Source organism: Felis catus, chromosome A3 (genome assembly GCF_018350175.1).
Source record: "Felis catus isolate Fca126 chromosome A3, F.catus_Fca126_mat1.0, whole genome shotgun sequence".
NCBI classification, from domain to species: domain Eukaryota; kingdom Metazoa; phylum Chordata; class Mammalia; order Carnivora; family Felidae; genus Felis; species Felis catus.
The window spans coordinates 57358197-57376173 of record NC_058370.1 but is presented as its reverse complement, the minus strand read 5'-3'; the positions used below and the strand labels follow the sequence as shown (position 1 = coordinate 57376173).

General features: G+C 42.6%; 1 protein-coding gene across 1 annotated transcript in view; it reads left to right on the top strand.

Annotated features, from left to right (window-relative positions):
• Positions 1–16381, top strand: part of TMEM182 (transmembrane protein 182) — a 96646-nt gene extending 80265 nt beyond the window's left edge. Inside the window, exon 8 of the mRNA XM_045053992.1 lies at positions 8724–16381. Within this exon, the coding sequence (XP_044909927.1) occupies positions 8724–8736 (13 nt within the window). The 3' untranslated portion in view covers positions 8737–16381. The remainder of the gene's footprint in view (positions 1–8723) is intronic.
• The last annotated feature ends 1596 nt before the right edge of the window (positions 16382–17977 follow it).

The following is a 17977-nucleotide window of genomic DNA, read 5'->3' as shown; positions in this document are numbered from 1 at the left end:
GGAACAGTGCTTGTTGCCTTATATTTTTGTGCGGCATATACAGACACTATATGAAGTACTGATATATTGTCTTCACTCCCCCCCAACGCAAGAACTTTTTCCTCAAGAATTTTATGGGTTTGTGTAAATTCCTGGAGAGATGTCAAACAGAAAGCTGGATTAACCTATATGTGTGTGTTTTGTAAACATACACCCATGAACCTATGTATGGTTTTATTTCTGCATATATGTGTTATGTATGCATGTGTAAATATGGATTTGGATAACGCTGCATATACATTTGTCAATAGACAGGTCTGAACGTACATACACATAGATGCATAATACATGTATGTTTATGAAATATTTTATACATCTATAATATATATGTACATAATAAATGCCTACGTTTCTCTCATATGTGCATACATACTTCTGCAAATGTCTGTCAGTCTCATAAGGTTTGCCGAAGTGGGAGCTTATTTTATTTTTATGCTGTAGCAAGCCTGTCCCAGGGGTGAGTGGGGGATAAAGGGGAGACTCAGTGAGTGCTCCCATAGCCTCTCTTCCTTGGATCCAGGGCATATGTGACGATGCATGTGCAATGGATTGGTCGTGTCCGACCCTATGGATGCCTAATGGCAATACCCTTGTCTTTGAACACCTTCTAACAACTGATATCTAGCAATTGATGACCGCTAGTGAATATTTATGTAACACTAATAAGTTTTGCCAAGTAAAAGAGTTCCTTTCTAAAGCAGCATGCCTTGGGTGATACATTTTTTGAATGCCCTTACAGAAGGTTAAGCCAACTGGGTGTCTCATGAACTCCTTATCTGAGTCACCTGTAGGGAAGATCCTCTGGTGACTCAGGTCACACCTCTGGTGTGGTGGCAAAAGTTTTAAATCTGTGTCTGAAGACCGGCATTCCAATCCTGGATTTTAAACTTATACTTTGAAAACTTCTTCCACTTTACTTTCACTCAGTAGCTTCATCTAAAATATTTACTCGTTTATTCAGCAAAGAGTAATTGTGAGCAGTCTGAGCTGGAGACTCACATCTGGAAGTCACCACACTGAAAAGCATGGGAAGGATGAGGCTGCGAGGGAGGGTGGCTAGAGAGAGGAACTCTCTTTGCACTGGCGAACCCAGCATTTACAGGGTGAAGAGAAGGTGGAGCCTAAAGAGAGGCCAGAAAGAGATATAGAAGGGTTGATAGGTTTGGGAAGGCCAGTGGGGAGAATGTTTTGAGAAGGGACTAAGTTTTGTACTTTCCCAACACTGTTGGCAAGACGGCTGTGACAGGGAAAGAAAGGGAGCCTCTGGCCTTGGAAGCTTGGAGATTGTTTGTGACAATGATGACAGAAATCTTGGCATAGTGGTGGGGACAGAAGCTGGATCTGATTGGTGTGGGGAGTCACTGAGAGATGAGCATGTGGAGAATGCATGCTGGGCCGCTTCTAGAAAAAGACTGTCTATCTTCAAGGAGGGCAAAGGGTCATGGAATTGGAGAGAAGGGAGTGTGAGGTCCAGAGAAAGCATTCTTAAGACCTGGGAAAATGAGAGCGAGTTTGCCTCTTTTGAAAATCATTCTGTCCAGAGAAGAGGGTGATGGTGTGGGGGAAGGACCATGATGGGGGTGGGGGTGGGGTCATGGGGCATGCTGATGTACATGTGGAGGGACAGTGCACCTGCCTCCCCTTAAAAGGGTCATATATTTAAAGATGCCCAGAATGGAGAAAGCACTCACTATGTTACAGTTGGTAAAACCAACCAACCAACACCTCCCCCCCCCAAAAAAAACCCCACAAATACAAACAAAATTCTTATTGTACATTTACCAAGCACTAGTTCCAACGTTAGGCATTGGGGTTGCAGAAAGTTGAGCAAATCACCTTGTATAGGTCAAATGTAATACCCTTCACTGCTTATCAGCCAAGATATGAATCAAGCCCCAGGGAGTAAACACAGCATAAATATAGATCTGTTAAAATTTTGAGTAGGAATAGACTGAGTATGTCAGGATGTTGCTGACTATCCAGAAGACTCCATCATGCTCGTGAAGTTAAATGCTCCCTGACTTGTTTCTCTAGATAAGTATTTGAGAAGGAGATTTCTTGTTTATATCTGATGGCATTAATTTTATTCCAGTCTAGAAGAATCCTGGTGACTGTCAGAAATCCATCCATTGGTGTGATGGAAAACCTTGGCCTCTTGTTTTAAGGATAATCAAAACACATTCTGGATACTACACTAGAACCCTGGATCTGGGTTCTGCATTATTTGTTTTAGGTTGTCCGTTTCTGATCTGGGAAAATACCCAAAATAAAACAAAAAGTATAGTATGTGAAAGACGGTTGATAAATGATCAGAAAGAGGATTTTTAAAACTGACTCAGTTTGGATTCTAAGACATTCTTGTGTTTCTTAATTCATCAGTAGTAAAATCAGAGTTTATTTTTTAAAGGGAGCATAGAGGGATGCCTGGGTGGCTCAGTCGGTTGGATGTCTGTTCGGCTCAGGTCATGAACTCATGGCTAGTGAGTTCAAGCCCTACGTCAAGCTGTGGTGACAGCTCAGAGCCTGAAGCCTGCTTCAGATTCTGTGTCTCTATCTCTCTCTGCCCCTCCCCTGCTCACGCTCTGTCTTTCCATCTCAAAAATAAATAAACATTAAAAAAAAAATAAAGGGAGTCTAGAATTTGGTTTTACTCTTCTGTCATTGGCCTGACTGACCACTAGCACAAGCAGTAAAACCTCTCAAGCTCCCAGAAATAGGGGCTGCATCTTATACCAATAGATACTGTAGTTTTTGAGTGGTCAATAGTATTATCAATACAGTTTATGATTTATTCATGTTTTATTTTATTTTTTGTAGAGAGAGAGAAAGTGTGAGCAGGGGAGAGACAGAGAGAGAGAGAGAGAGAGAGAGAGAGAGAGAAAATCCTAAGCAAGTTCCACGCTCAGTGCAAAACCGGATGTGGGGCTTGATCCCAGGGCCCTGGGATCATGATCTGAGCCGAAACCAAGAGTCAGACTCTCAATCGACTGAGCCATGTAGGCACCCCAATACATTTTATGATTTCTAATACTTTTATCTGTCCACATGATTTTTTATAGGTAGCAAGATTTTCCAAATTAATCTGGTTGTTGTATAATGTTGTTATCTTAATCATAAAATGGTGAATCCCAAAGCTTACAATTTCACAACCTATCAAGCTTTCAGAAAAATACAGTTTCCAAGGTCTGTCACTGCCTATTCACAGACACAATAGGACAGGAAGAAAAAAACCCAGAAAAAACAGACATTAAAGAAATCTTTTAATTCTCCAAGCTGTTCTTCTTTACAAGAGTAATACATATTCATTAGACGATTCAGAAAGTATAAACAAGCAGAAAGAAAGACACAAATTTCGCCCATAATTCCACCACTAGAGTCAAGTGGTGTAACTAGTTTTAATAGGTAGCCAGAAGGAGGTCATAGAGAATAAAGTTTTGTAAACTTAGATTTTTACTTAATGCTATAGCTTGAACATATTTGTGTCTTTAAGTAAAGATTACTACCTTCTTTCAATGACAGCCAAGCCAGCACAGCTCAAAAGCATGCCAACCCAGCCTGTGTTGGAGTCTTTAACTTTAGAGAGCCCACTGGTTTTGGAGTCACTTTGCTCTTTGTTCTCTATGTGGACACAGTTTAAAATGGAAGAATAATAGTGACCATCCACCTAGGTTATTGTGAGTTAAATACTTGTGGACAATTGAAAATCGTATTAGGAAAATAAAGAGTATTCTCTAAATTTCCACCAAATGAGAATGAAGACAAGATTAAAAATGGCGGTTACTCTGATTTTTTGAGCACTTCCTATGTACCAGTAGCTTTTCATACATTATCCGCGTTCCACTGGGGCACTGAAGGAACTGAAACAGAAAGGGTATATAACTTGCCCAATGCTACACAGCTAGGGAGGGTTGGAGATGTGGTTTTAGGTGTTTGAATCTCCATGCTCTTTCTGTAATACCAACTGGCTTCTCCATAAAGTGGACGGGAAATGTTTTTGAACATATTTTAATAAAAACAGAAAGGTGTCTATGAATAGATGTGTGTTGGGTTAGTTGCATGAATGGAAAAGCAAATTGCACAAAGCAACCTACTTTAAAATCCTCCACGGGCCTTACCCTTTGATGTAGTCTTTGGACTTCAAGCATTAAATGGGATGGTACAGAATGTCAGGGTCCCCGTGACATGCTCAATGACCTTAGTGACCTAGAATCTGGAATGAGGCAATAGGAGTCTGAGGCCACTTTAATGGCTTATGCCACTCTGGGGACAAAATAGAAAGTCCGCTACGTAGAAAGCAGATATTGTCTTACAGAAATGGCTTCCCGTTTTTATTATTGAAAGCCTTTGCTCACAGTGTTGGAGAGGGCACCCAGCTATCTGACAGGGGAAAGACAGTGGGATTCTGAGTCTAAAACCTATCTGTGTGCCCTCAGATACTGAGACTCTCCATTTTTCTCCAAGCAATATAATTGGGCAAAACCCCCAGTGCAACGTCCGGTATGCTGCTGACTTTTAACAGAGTTCCCACTCAAGGCCAATTAGGGTAGTGGGAATGGAGGCCTTCCAGTTAAGCGAGAGGGCTCTGGAGAGACAGAGAGAGATGGCCAGGGTTAGAATCTGAGTTCCAGGGGTGCCTGGGTGGCTCAGTCGGTTAAGTGTCTGACTTCGGATCAGGTCATGATCTCACGGTTCATAGGTTTGAGCCCTATGTCGGGCTCTGTGCTGACAGCTCAGAGCCTGGAGCCTGCTTTGGATTCTGTATCTCTCTCTCTCTCTGTTTATCCCCCACTCACATTCTCTCCCTCCCCCTCTCTCTCTCAAAAATAAATAAAGCTTAAAAATTAAAAAAAAAAATCTGAGTTCCACTATAGCAGCATGATCTTGAGCAATTACAGACTTCTCTAGGCCTCAGTCTCCTCACCCTCAAAGTAAGGACAGTAAAATGTTTGTGGAAGGCAGTTAGAACAGCATCTGTCACAGAGCAGGTGCTTAATAAATGTTACCCACTCTTGCTGTTATTGTTATTATTATAGTTCTGACTTACCATGTTTCTACAATTTCTGATCCCGGATTTCTTTTCAGTTTTCAAAGATCAGTGGACACATCCCCCGCCCCCCACACACACACTTATTCCTAAATTCACCCCAGGGACATCTTCCATTTCATTGCCTCTGCTTATATAATATTTCCCAGGAGTGTGATGAGAGCCAGAAAAACTTGGGGGAAGGAGCGACAATAGTGCTATTATGTTCCCTTCAGAGAAAACAGACCACCAAAGAAGAGGAGTCAGCACAAAATTACTTGGGTGGGTTTCCATATGTGGTTGGCCGACTCCTCTCCCCCACCCAAAGAGTCCAAACTGAATTAGTGCCCTTTCAAAATGGGGAATACATTTAAATAAATATGAAAGGAAAACGCAGAAAGATAATGAAACCCTGCTCTCCCGCACATCAGCTTTACTCGTCCCCTCGTTATGCGGCTTCGCTTTGAAACAGATCGCTCTCTTTGCAACACGTAGCCTGCCGCCAGCCACCACATGGCTATTTGGCAGCTATTTAAAGCGCAGATCATATTACTGCACTGCAGTGCTAGGTGCCCGTGTTCCAACTGGTACACAACTGATCTAAACAGAAATCAGCTTCGGGTCTTCTTCTCTGAAATTAAATGTGAAGGCGTGATCTCTAGGATCCTTTTGTCCCTTTCTTTTGCGTGATTTCTTTTTGGAACGGTGTCTTGCTCGCACCACAGGGGAACTTCAGTTAGGCTGACAGTCTGATACACTGTATTATCAGATCTGGTAGCTTTTCCTCCCTTCTGCATTTGCCTAAGAGCTTCTAATCGTGGAGAAGAAAAAGTGCTAAATGGAACGAAATGACCTGTCAAGGGTAGATACCGCATATGTGCACAGCTTCAAAAAGTTCCCCAACTTCAAGGCCCTCCAGTCTAAGCTGCTTTTTTTCTTTGCTTTCCTCTCTCTTCCTTTCGAACCAAAGTACTTTGTGCATCATTGATCTTGGAAGATTGTTTCTTGAAAAGAAACCATTTTGCCCCTGCCTAAGCAGCCTCAGACAAGATTTGGAAGTGCGGTTGAGTGTTCAGTATTAGAAGAGTAGATTCAAGCCTTCACCTCCACTATCATACGACATTTATATTTCACATAATGTTCAAGAAAGACAAGCAACCTCCATAAAGATTTGACTAGTACATACATTGGATAACAGTGACTTGTGGTTTTAGGATTAGAGAAATAAAAATGTTTTGGAATGTGACTCGGTTAAGAGATAGGACTCTGTGCAGCTCTTAACCCAGAGAAGAGAAATCAAATCCCTACCCTAGGAATGATCAAAGAGGGATGATCAAAGTTGTCTCAGTTCACATGGATTAGGGTTATCCCTGGGGGAAAAACACAATAGAATTGCCAGTATTTTTTAAAAAAAATTTTTTAAATGTTTATTTATTTTTGAAGGAAGGAGAGACAGAGCATGAGGGAGAAGAGCAGAGAGAGAGAGAGAGAGCGAGACACAGAATCTGAAGCAGGTTTCAGGCTCCGAGCTGTCAGCACAGAGTCTGACGCGGGGCTTGAACTCACAAACGGTGAGAGCATGACCAGAGCTGAAGTCGGTCACTTAACTGACTGAGCCACCCAGGCGCCCCTAGAATTGCCAGTATTTATGGGCAATTGGAGATGAGGACACTGCCTCTACTCATGGCTGATATATGTCATAATCTTAGGAAAGGCATTACTTCTTTTTTTCTATCTGTGAAATACAAATAGTCATTTAGAGAGCTTGAAAAACAAGGCAGCCAGATCATTTCTCAGGTTGTCACATGTTACTTTGCGATAAAGTCATCAGGAAAACTGGTCATGCTTTTGATATCCTTTCTGATTCTGGCTCTAGGTGACCCGTCGGTACTTAACTCTGCCGAGTGATGACCTGGTGATCCTCCCTGATGGAGTGTGCACAGTACTCAATAAACAATAAACGATGGCTGAATGACGGAGTGAATGAATGGATCAAGCTGTTGTGAAATTTTGGCCCAGAGCGAGGTCACTTTTACTGATGACTTAGGAGAAACTGAGGCAGCATGTAAATATTTATATTAAACAAATATTTTGTCACCCATTTATGGTCATTTATAAAAATAAAAGTCATTCCTTTAAAGATCTGGAGCAGAGCAGAAGTTAGCAGACACACCAGATTCTGTCTTCCCCTTTTAATGTACACTAATTAGCAGATTATTCCTTCAGTGCCCAGCAGGAGAAGTTTAAGTGCAAGGCTCAGGTTACATGGTAGCTGAAGGTTCTCACCAGGTAGTGCTAGTTCCTTCACCTACACTGAGCATTGCTGGATTAAGAATTTATTTACTTGGAGCTCTTTGTTGAAATACACTTCGTTAAAAAAAAGGTGCTAATAATGTCACAGAGCTGGCTTCTGTTACACTTCCTAGGAAGCAGGTCCCTGGTGTATGCCACAGGACCAGTATAGCTAACTGTGTCAAGGTGGGGCACCTGGCCCAAGGACAGCTAGTCCATCGCCTATCCATCCACTCTATACGTATGACTATAGCCCAGGGCAAAAGTTGGGCGGTTGGATTCTTCTTTCTCTCCCCTTCCTCTTTCTTTTCCTCTAGTCCCCCAGTCACTGCCCTCCCCAGAATTTAAATGGAGACATATCAAAAGATGTTTGGAAGAAGTTGAGGCAGAAACCCGGAGGATACGTCAACAGTTGTAATGGAAACAGTAGAGACAGTGATGGGCCATACTCAGTCAGAAGGCTTAGGAGGACAAAGACCATGAGAAAGCACGTGAAGATTTTTGCCAGCAGGTCCCATTACCATCCATGTCCCGTTAACACCAGATAGCTCCATGAAATCCAGAGGCTTTTACTGCTGTGTCCTTCTGAGGCTCCTAGCCTCCTGCTCCAGCCTCAGGTAGCCTAGCTCTTTATGTGTCGTGTTCTTGGCTTTTTGTAACTTTCCCTTCTTGCACCGTGTATTTTGCTCAAACACTCCACTGTTCCATTTAAACTAGACTCAGAGTGTCCCCAATGCGGTAACACAGGCAGCCAACCAAAATGGAAGGGGAAAATTTAGAGGCAGTCGTTTCCTCCCAGTAGAGCGCAATTCCGTTTTACCTGTAAGAGTAATAGTTGAAGAGTAACAGGAAGTGTGTGTATATATATATATATATATATATATATATATATATATATATATATATTGCTTGATTCCCATTAAGAGAATCAAGAAAGCTGTAGCAGGGGAGCCCGGGTGGCTCAATTGGTTAAGCATCTGACTCTTGACTTCAGCTCAGGTCATGGTCTCACGGTTCATGGGATTGAGCCCCATGTCTGGCATGCTGACAGAACAGAACCTGCTTGGAATCTTTCTCTCTCTTCTCTCTCTCTCTCTCTCTCTCTCTCTCTCTCCCTCTCCCCTCACTCATGCACATGCTCTCTTTCTTTCTGTCTCAAAATGAATAAATAAACATTAAAAAAAAGGTGCGGCACCTGAGGATTTGCTATTCACCCAGTTCCATCTAAGCATTTATGACTCACAGAATATTTGATTTCCAATCTTCCTGCCCCCCCACCCCCGCTTTCTTGTATTAGTGATGTAGGTGCCTTACTATTATTGCTAATTCCATATGTCTAATCCTCTACCTATTATTTTCAACACTACAGTCCTCAGGCTTAATGAACAATCAACTTTTGACAACCATTTCATGCAAATGACCAATCGTACCCTATAGTCCAAGAACTCCAGATTCAGAAGTCGATTGATTGCTGGCATTAAACACCGATGGTGTGTGAACTAATGGGACTTTCAGCAATTATGTTTCAAGAATCTTGTATACAGAAGTGGTCAAGACAAGGAAACCAGCTCTAATAATGAGTTCAAGAGCTTTTGTGAACTGCCCTGGGAAATAAGCTATTGTTTACAACCCTGGAGCTTTGGGAAAGTGCGTTTTAAGTTTTAACCAACCTACAAATGAATTTTTGAAACACAAACCACTTATAAAGGGGATCCTATCTGCATACATTTTCCATGCAATTATGTTAAAAGAAGAGCAAAGAAGGGTTTCAAAGGTAGAACTTCTGGTTCTTGGGATATGCTTCTAAACGTGAGTTTCTGCCATGACTTATTATAGACATGATGTGCCCATCCAATATGGTGTTAGAAAGAAGGACTAGGCATAGTTTTTGATACAGTGCTCCTTTTATTTCATAGGACACAGACCTACATTTTCTTATGTGTTATACAAAGTGAACTGTGTATACCAAGTAGTGAAAACTCAACAAAAATGAAAAATATTGACATATTTCATGGGGCTGTGCCCTGGTTTTCCAATGCCCAGCATGAAAGAATGACAGACAAACATCTGGTCTTGATGGATACAGTGGTCACATATTTCATTGGACTGTATCTGCCTACACTCTTTATTCTGCCAAGTTTCCATTTTATACATAATCAAGACACATTTCAAGGTTGTATTTCTGGGCTATGAATTAACCGCTTCATTTCAGTGATTCTCTCCAGTTTTCCTCCAAGTTCCATGCACTGAAAATACTTCCTTTTGTTATTATTATTGTATTTGTTGCTGTTGCCCCTTTTCTATTGGATTTATCTGTCAGATCATACATCACAGACATTTCACAATTCTGATTGGAAAAGGCCTCACCCAACCTGATCAGGTGTGGTGGTTTGAGTATTATTCTTGGAAGGTCTTTGGAAGGTTTCTCTCTAGAATTGATTCTCCAGGAATGTAGACATTGGGCTAGGAGGTCAGAGCCAAAGGCAGGAGCATATACAACTGTGTTCAAGTCCAGCACTTTAAATATAAGCCAGAAGAAGTTGGAACCATTGCAAAACACATTCATAATATCATTTGAGGGACAGCTGGGGTCAGTGCTAAATTTTGAATTATCAGATGCAGAGAGGCAACTCTTGCATAACAATAAGCATAGACTGTCACACTGAACAGAAAATAACCACATTTTCACCTTGGAAAGTATTTTCTAAATAGGACGACAGTAATTGTTTTTAGGGAGCTATTCATGACTTCCATTTTTTTTCTCCCTACCCTCAAGAATCACCCAGGAATAAGGTAAACTTTTTATCATAATTTATACGATGTGGCAATTTTTTGAATAGTTTAGAATTTTTATAGCCTGATAACGGATCTGCCAAATTGCACACAGCCATCCTGCACTGGCAGGAAGACGGGCTTGGATGACCTGCTGGGTCCTTCTCATTTCTAATGTCTGTGAGTCTTTTGAAATACATCCCAGAGCTTAATTATGACAGCGGTCTTTATTATTCTGAGCCCCTAACGGCATACTTCACGAGAACAATGTAAGAAGAAAAGGGTTGGTGCCTTTGCCGTGGTTGACACAAAAATTGGAAGATGTGATGATTTCACGGAGGAGCTCTTCTTTCTCAGGCAGGTGGAAGGTTGGAGAGGGAGCGGTGGGTTAGGGATCAGAGATGCTGGCAGGCGCTCATCAAACTAATTCTGTTATTCTTTCACAGTCTAGTATAAATCAATTATGGATATACTTCTTGTAGAAATAACAGCCATGTTAATTTTGACCCGTTGGATCCGTTTAAACAGCTTGGCTATCATTTCTCTCCCTCACTACATCCAGTCCTGGCTCTGGCATCTCCCTGGAATTGTGCATGGGGACTGGAAAATTGAGTGCCATGCTTTTTTTTTCTTTTAAACTTTGTAATTTGAAATAAATTTAAACCTACAAGGCAGTTAGAAAGATAGAGAACCCCACACACACTGTCACCTACTACCTCCAATGTTAACATCCCATGAAACCACAGATAACTTTTTCAAGAAACCAACGTTGGTACTATACCACTAACTAAAACTATGCACCTTTTTTTTTTTTATCTCGACTATCTTCCCTCCGGTGTCTTTTTCTGTTCCAGGATCTGATCCAGGACCCCACTTTGCATTTGGCTGTACTGTCTCCTTAGCCTTCTCAATCTATGACCTTTCCTCAGTTTTTCCTTGTTTTTCATGACCTGGGTGCTTTTGAAGAGTACTGGTCAAGCACCTTGTCGAGTGTCTCTCAATCGGTTTTTTCTGATGCTTTGATAGATTGGAGCTATGGATTTGGGGGAAGAATACCACAGAGATGATGTCCCCTTCTCCGAGCAGCACGAGGCACAGAATGTTAATCTAACCCATTAGTGGTGAGGGTAACATGGGCTCTGCTAAGTCAGTGACATACAGCTTATTCCATTTTTGTGAACAGGGCCTGAGTTAGCAAAGGAGCCTTGCAAGGCTTGTGTTAACAATTTAGTAGACACGTAGTTTGAACAGTATGTACGTGCACTGAGGAAGAATTCAGTGCTTCAAATCCGTGATGGGGTTTGCATTTTTTACTTTCTTGCCCTATGGTCTGTGATCATCAGGAGTTATATAGGTCTAAATACATCTCTGGTAGCACTGTGGCTGCTTGTAGACATCTGTAAGTCAGCCCCTGACCCCACTTGGCCTAGGTTTGTAACTCTAAAACTGAAGGATTATCCATTGATGACCTTTATGCGTGACGGCTCACCTAAAGAAAGAAGCACTGATCCAGTCACCATTTTGGGAGTTATCTTCTTTATCTGTATATGCCACGTTTATCTTTTTTTCCCCTTTGCCCTGGGAGGTAGAAAAATCAGAAAGTGTTTCTCTACTCCACAAATTAAAAAACGACTCCCCCCCCCCAAAAAAAAACCACAATGAAGTCTCAAGGACTTGCTCTATATGGCTATAGCAGTGCAGAGTTAGAACATCCAGGCTCTTGGATGCTCAGTCCACTGAGCTGCCTTGACACTCTGTTCACCCAACAAAAGAGGCTCAGGGCCCTGGGCAGGTCCAGAATAGTTCAATCTATAAGCAGGTGCCTCCAACTCTGAGTGTGTTACCAAGTTATTACAAAGCCAAGGGACATTAGTTAATCACTCTGGCTTTTCCACTTGGTGGTTGTTATTTCAGGAATAAAATATTCCTGGGGTCTATTTCTAATTTAATGCCAAGATGCAAATTGTGCCTCACCTGTTTCTCCAAGGTATTATTTATGCCGAAATAACACCTCCTAGATAAGGACCCATTGTGCCTGTTTCCTTCTTTGGAAATTAAGGATAATAATAGCAATCACCTGCACACAAAGCAATTGTGGAGGGTGGGGATTGGGAAAGACTCAATAATTGTAACAGCTCAGGGAAAACCCAAATCAGGAAAAGTGCTATGGAAATGTGAAATGCAGTAGCGAGAATGATAGCATGTCTGCGAATTCACCACCAGAGGCCAGGATAACACAAATGCTGGGTAAACAGTAACTTCCTTCAACAAATACACATCGGCTACATATACCATCAGAAAATGAAGCTAGAAAGGATCCTTGATAAAAATAGCCCTGGCTAAAAATTATTTTTAATAGATCTTATTTTTTAGAGCAGTTTTCGGTTCACAGCAATATTAAGCTGGAGATGCGGAGATTTCCCATGTACACCCTGTTCCCCCATCCACCATGCACACATACACACAGCTTCCCCCATCATTAACATCCTGCACCAGAGTGATACATTTGTTGTAACTGATGAACCAACACTGACACGTCATTATTACCCAGCATCAATAGTCTACACTAAGCACTCACTCTTACTATATTGTGCATTCAGCGGATTTGGACAAGTATGTAATATGTGTTCACCATTATTATATCATGCAAAGTAGTTCAGTGCCCTAAAATTCCTCTGTGCTCCACCTACTCATTCCTCTGTTCCCTTTTTATTCTTGGCACCTCCCGATCTTTCACTGTCTCCATAGTTGTGCCTTTTCCAGAATGTCATATTATGGGAATCATACAGTATACAGCCTGTTCAGGTTGGCTTCTTTCACATAGTAATGTGCACTGAAGTTTCCTCCAGGTCTTCTCGTGACTTGATAGCTCATTTCTTTTTAGCACTGAATAATATTCTATTGTGTGGATGTACCAGAGTTATTAGTAGTAGTAGTAGTAGTAGTAGTAGTATTTTTATCTATTCACCTCCTGAAGGACATCTTTATTGTGTCCAAGTTTGGCAATTATGAATAAAGCTGCTATAAACATCCGGGTGTAGGTTTTTGTGTGGACATAAGTTTCAGCTCGTTGGGTAAGTACCAAGGAGCACGATTGCTAGATCATATGGTAAAATGTTCAGTTTTAAAATGTTCAGTTTTAAAAGAAACCTCTCCAGACTGTCCAAAATGTCTTCCATGGTGGCTGTACTCTCTCCCACATCGCTGCGCCACCAGCAACGAATGAGGATTCCTGTTGTTCTAATCTTCTTCAGCATTTGCTGTAGTCAGCTTTCTGGATGTAGGCCATTCCGATACTTGTGTGGTGGTATCTCTTTATGGTGAAAGATTTTGCGCGCTTACTAGGTGCCAGACACGGGGCTAAGCGCTGTAAACAATGATCTCATTTGATCCTTACAAAAATCTGATGAGGTAAGTGCCATGATTTTGTCATTGTATTTCACATGGAGATAAAGGGAGGTGTAGAAAGGTTACATAACCTAGGGTTAGGTATACCTAAGGTTCCATAAATAGCAAGGACAAAGCCAAGTGTTCAGAGGTGCTCCCACAGGATGTGAAGCTGGATTCCTGGTCTGCCTGTCCCCCCCCCCCCTCCTTTTACAGAGGAGGACATGGACTCCAGATCTGTAAAAGGACTCAGGGGAAGTCATGGCTACTTAGAGTAAGATGCAGGAAGAGAACCCCATCTCTCCCAGCCTTGTCCTCTGCACCACACACAAGGCAGCCGTCAATCATGTCAGGATTGGCTTCTGACCTAAGGTGTGCAGTCCTTGGCTTTATACTGAGGAATCCTGGGGGATGATGGCTATTCCAAGCTTCTCAGATCCACGGCTTATTACCAATGTACTTAATTTCATGCTCAGATTAAAGACAGAGGACCTCTCTTGAGAGCAACACATAAACCTAGCGTCGGCTTGCTATCTACTTGAAATATGTTGCCTACCCCGCTCGTGAATGCCAGCCACAGATGAGAGCTCTGTGTTATTGCGGTACCTCCCTCCACTGTTAATTGTCTTCTTAGGTAGTTTCCGTTCCCAGTTCTATGATACCCTGTGGTGTTTCTAATTTTTTTCATACGAAATAGAGAATTCTTAGGACATTAGTTCCAACCCAATTCAGTTTTAAAAACAAATGTTCGGCATAAGAAGGTGAAGTTTGTGGATTTTTTTTTTTTTTTCATTTTAGGGGGTTGTCATTCCAAAAGTGTCAAGAAGTATAAAGTTGCTCAGTAAGACAAATAAGAGAGATGATTTGTTCTTAACTTGAATTAGAGAACAAAAACAAAAGTGGTAAAGCATCAACTAACTTCTACAGCTAGACCGTAGAGTGATTGGCTGCTGTTAATAGGGTGGAGATTCTGCCTTTGAAACTGTGAGGTCTTTTATTTTTTAAATATTTTAAAATAAACGTTTATTTATTTATCGGACTCCTGAACTGTTGGGATGCCACCTTGATGGACCACCAGCACCCCCCTGTGGGACGTGCTTTCCAAGGCAGTGGGGAGGTCGGAGCAAAAGACCCACAATGCACTGCGGCAGAGCAACTGGGTTAGGCTGAGGGGCTGTTAGCGCCTCCTGTGGATTTGGTTCTAGCTGCACCCTCGGGCTTTCCAGAGATCCAAGCGTGCAGGCTGATTTTGGCCTTTCTGGGAAGGGGCTTGGGGGAAGTTGCTGGTTAAAGGAGGCAGCAAGTGGCTCCTGAGATCTCCCCACTGCAGGACTGGCTGCATAATCTGTGGGGCCCAGTGCAAAATGAAAATGGGAGCTCCTCGTTGAAAAGTTACTAAGAAATTCCAGAGCAGAGCACTAATCCAAGCACAGGTCCAAGTGCGGGGCCCTGTATGACTGCAGTTATCACTCACCATAAAGCTGACCCCTGCCCCAGAGTTAGCCTCTCCTCTTGCCTTGTTGCCAAATCTGTATCAGGGGACAGTCCTCTCTCTTAACCTAAATCTTCATTTTATCAGAATAAAATCATGCGGAAATGAACAGGACACATTTGTCTTTATATTTGAGGAGGAAGAAATTCCTAGTAGAATTTCATGGGCTTGTGGGCTACTAATCCCATCTGAGTGAAACTGGTATTAATAAGAAATACTAATTAATGTTTTCAGATGACCTTTTACAAATTCACGAAGTCTTACTCTCTTTTCCTTGGCAAACCTAATTATCCAATTCTGCCTCCGTCGGTGGCATTGTGTTTACAGTTCCCCGGTGTGATTTGGGTTTTGTAAATTTTAAGTTTCAAAACAGAAAATTATGATGCTCAGTTATCACTTCAGACAGCTAGAGTGTGAGCCTAGGTATCAAAGCACATAACGACATTAGTGTTATGCCATGTGGTACGTATGTCTAACATGTTAAGGACGTGCAGAGAAAGGAGGGCTTAATTCAGCCGCAGATGAAATAGGAGAAAGCTTTCCAGAGGATGCCAGGGTGGAAACTCCTATGTACTGTCTCCATCTGTCCCCTCGGCCCCACTTGATAATTCACAGCACACGTGTGCCATTTCCCAAATAGATGACCCCTTCTCATTTGTCAGTGCTCACGTCTCAAGGAATCAAAGTCCCGAAAACACTTTGGAATCTGTTGTAGAGGACACCAGGAGGTCAGCGATGACTTTCAAAGCTGGGATGAGGCAGCTGCACGTTGTAGGAGCCGTTCCGGGGCTTTGTGGGGAATGGACGATAGCTCCTGGGCAACATGGCTGTAAGGGATTTGAACTCTCCAAGGTCTCGCGGCTGTGCTGGTGGAGAGGCCATGAGACTGTAACCACCCGTTGATGGAGGAAGGGCAGGGAGAGGACGAATTTGAGATACACTGTGGATGTGAATAACGGGGAGAGAAAAGTCAAGAGCTGCTAAGGACCCACCGTCTTCCCGAAGGTGGTACAACAGGCATTCATTGTTAGGGACACCCCACATAGCATCAAGTAACCCATAGTAATTGTGCTTCTTTCTGGTAAACGGGGTCTCAACTGATTTTCATCTGCTTGCTTTGCTCTCTTTTTCACTTGGCCATGAATACTTTGGTCCCTAGGATAGTCTTCTCTTTGCCTTTGTAACCGTGTTTGTTTCACACGGTGTAAACAGTGGGTGCTCACTACATACCATTTTCTGACTGATTAGGATTTCAAGAGACCACCAAAGCTGTTTAAAAAGCGGTGTGAGGGGCGCCTGGGTGGCTCAGTCGGTTAAGCCTCCGACTTCGGCTCAGGTTACGATCTCGCGGTCCGTGAGTTCGAGCCCCGCGTCAGGCTCTGTGCTGATGGCTCAGAGCCTGGAGCCTGTTTCAGATTCTGTGTCTCCCTCTCTCTCTGACCCTCCCCCGTTCATGCTCTGTCTCTCTCTGTCTCAAAAATAAATAAACGTTAAAAAAAATTAAAAAAAAATAATAAAAAGCGGTGTGGATTTTCTCTGTTGATTTAAACACTTAGACCAAAAGGAGCCAGAGCGATTTGCAACAACTGTGGAGCACATCTGAGTTTGCGCTGATTTCCGCTTGCTTTGCTTTTAGCAACTCCGCCTCATACCCATTGTGAGGGTCTTCACCACTTGCTAGCACCCTGTCCTGACCAGTCAAAATGTGTCTGTTTGGAGCACCGTACAGGCAGAAGTGTGGGTGTTAGATGTGACTGACATGGGAGACTGTATGACTTTTTGAAATATTGAAACAGCACGAAACTCAAATGTAACATAGCTATAGTTCATGGCCAAACTGTGAATCACGCACATCCTCTGTGAGGAGGCCCATGTCTGAGTACATTTCTGTTAATGTCCATTAGTCCACCTGATGGATGGCCAGCATGGTGCTATTATTCTCAGCACGCACCTTCTGAAGTCATAAGGCCAGCAATTCCACAACAGCGGCGTGTGGTGATGGAGGGTCCCTGCGACTTAGTGAGACAGATCCTCTGGCACCCGGGGGGGGGGTGCAGTGAAATGCCCAGATTATGAGACAAAAGAAAGATTCTTAGGGATGCACAAACTGGGAAAGGGAGAGTAGAATTGTGTTGTGAGGAAAGCAGTAACAAGGAGCAAAATTTACATCGGTTCATAGTGAGAACTAGCTCTCGGTGCATCTTTAGAAGAAAGCAGAAACATTCTGAGCCAGTGTCCTCCAAGTCCTAAAAATAGAGGCTGTAACTTGAAAAATGACCACTAGAGGGCTCATTTCATCTATAAAGAAGTCTTCACGTGGAAAACCCAAAAACTTTGCAAAGGGCTTTTTTGAGCACATCTCAAAGTTGGGGGTGGGATACCACAAGAGAAACTTGTATTTTGGATAACTTTGGAAGAAGGTGTGTGCCTAAGTGTGAGCTCACCACAGCTTAAGATGATGTATTTTGCTGATTGTTGTGGCCTCAATACATATAGTACATATTTTGAGGAGAAATGAAAGACCGTCTACTCCCATATAACCCTTCTGTGCAGGGGATCCAGATTGGGGTGAATGTCCATTGTGTTCCAAAGGGCCCACCCACCTAAAACAGGGCGGGACCCAAAGCAAATGGGGGAGTGTCTCTGGGTCATGTCAGTGCCATTCAGGCACAGAGAGAACAGGGTCCTGAGTTAACGTCAGGCCAACCTCAGCATCACAGAGGGGCCGAAACAGAGAGCTGAGGGATAAAAACAAGAATGAAGCAAGGCGATGTAAAAAAAGAACATTTGACAGACAGTATATAACTGCAATTCCTTTCCCAGAAAGCAAAATATTCCCAGAAAGCAGAACATTCCCAGCGATAGGGGGAGTCAGAACTCAAACGAGCGCTCTCGTTTTAGGCATTCTCTGTTGGTAATCCTTCAATTTTTATAACATTTTCCAGATCTGCCACCGCATGAACTACATAACT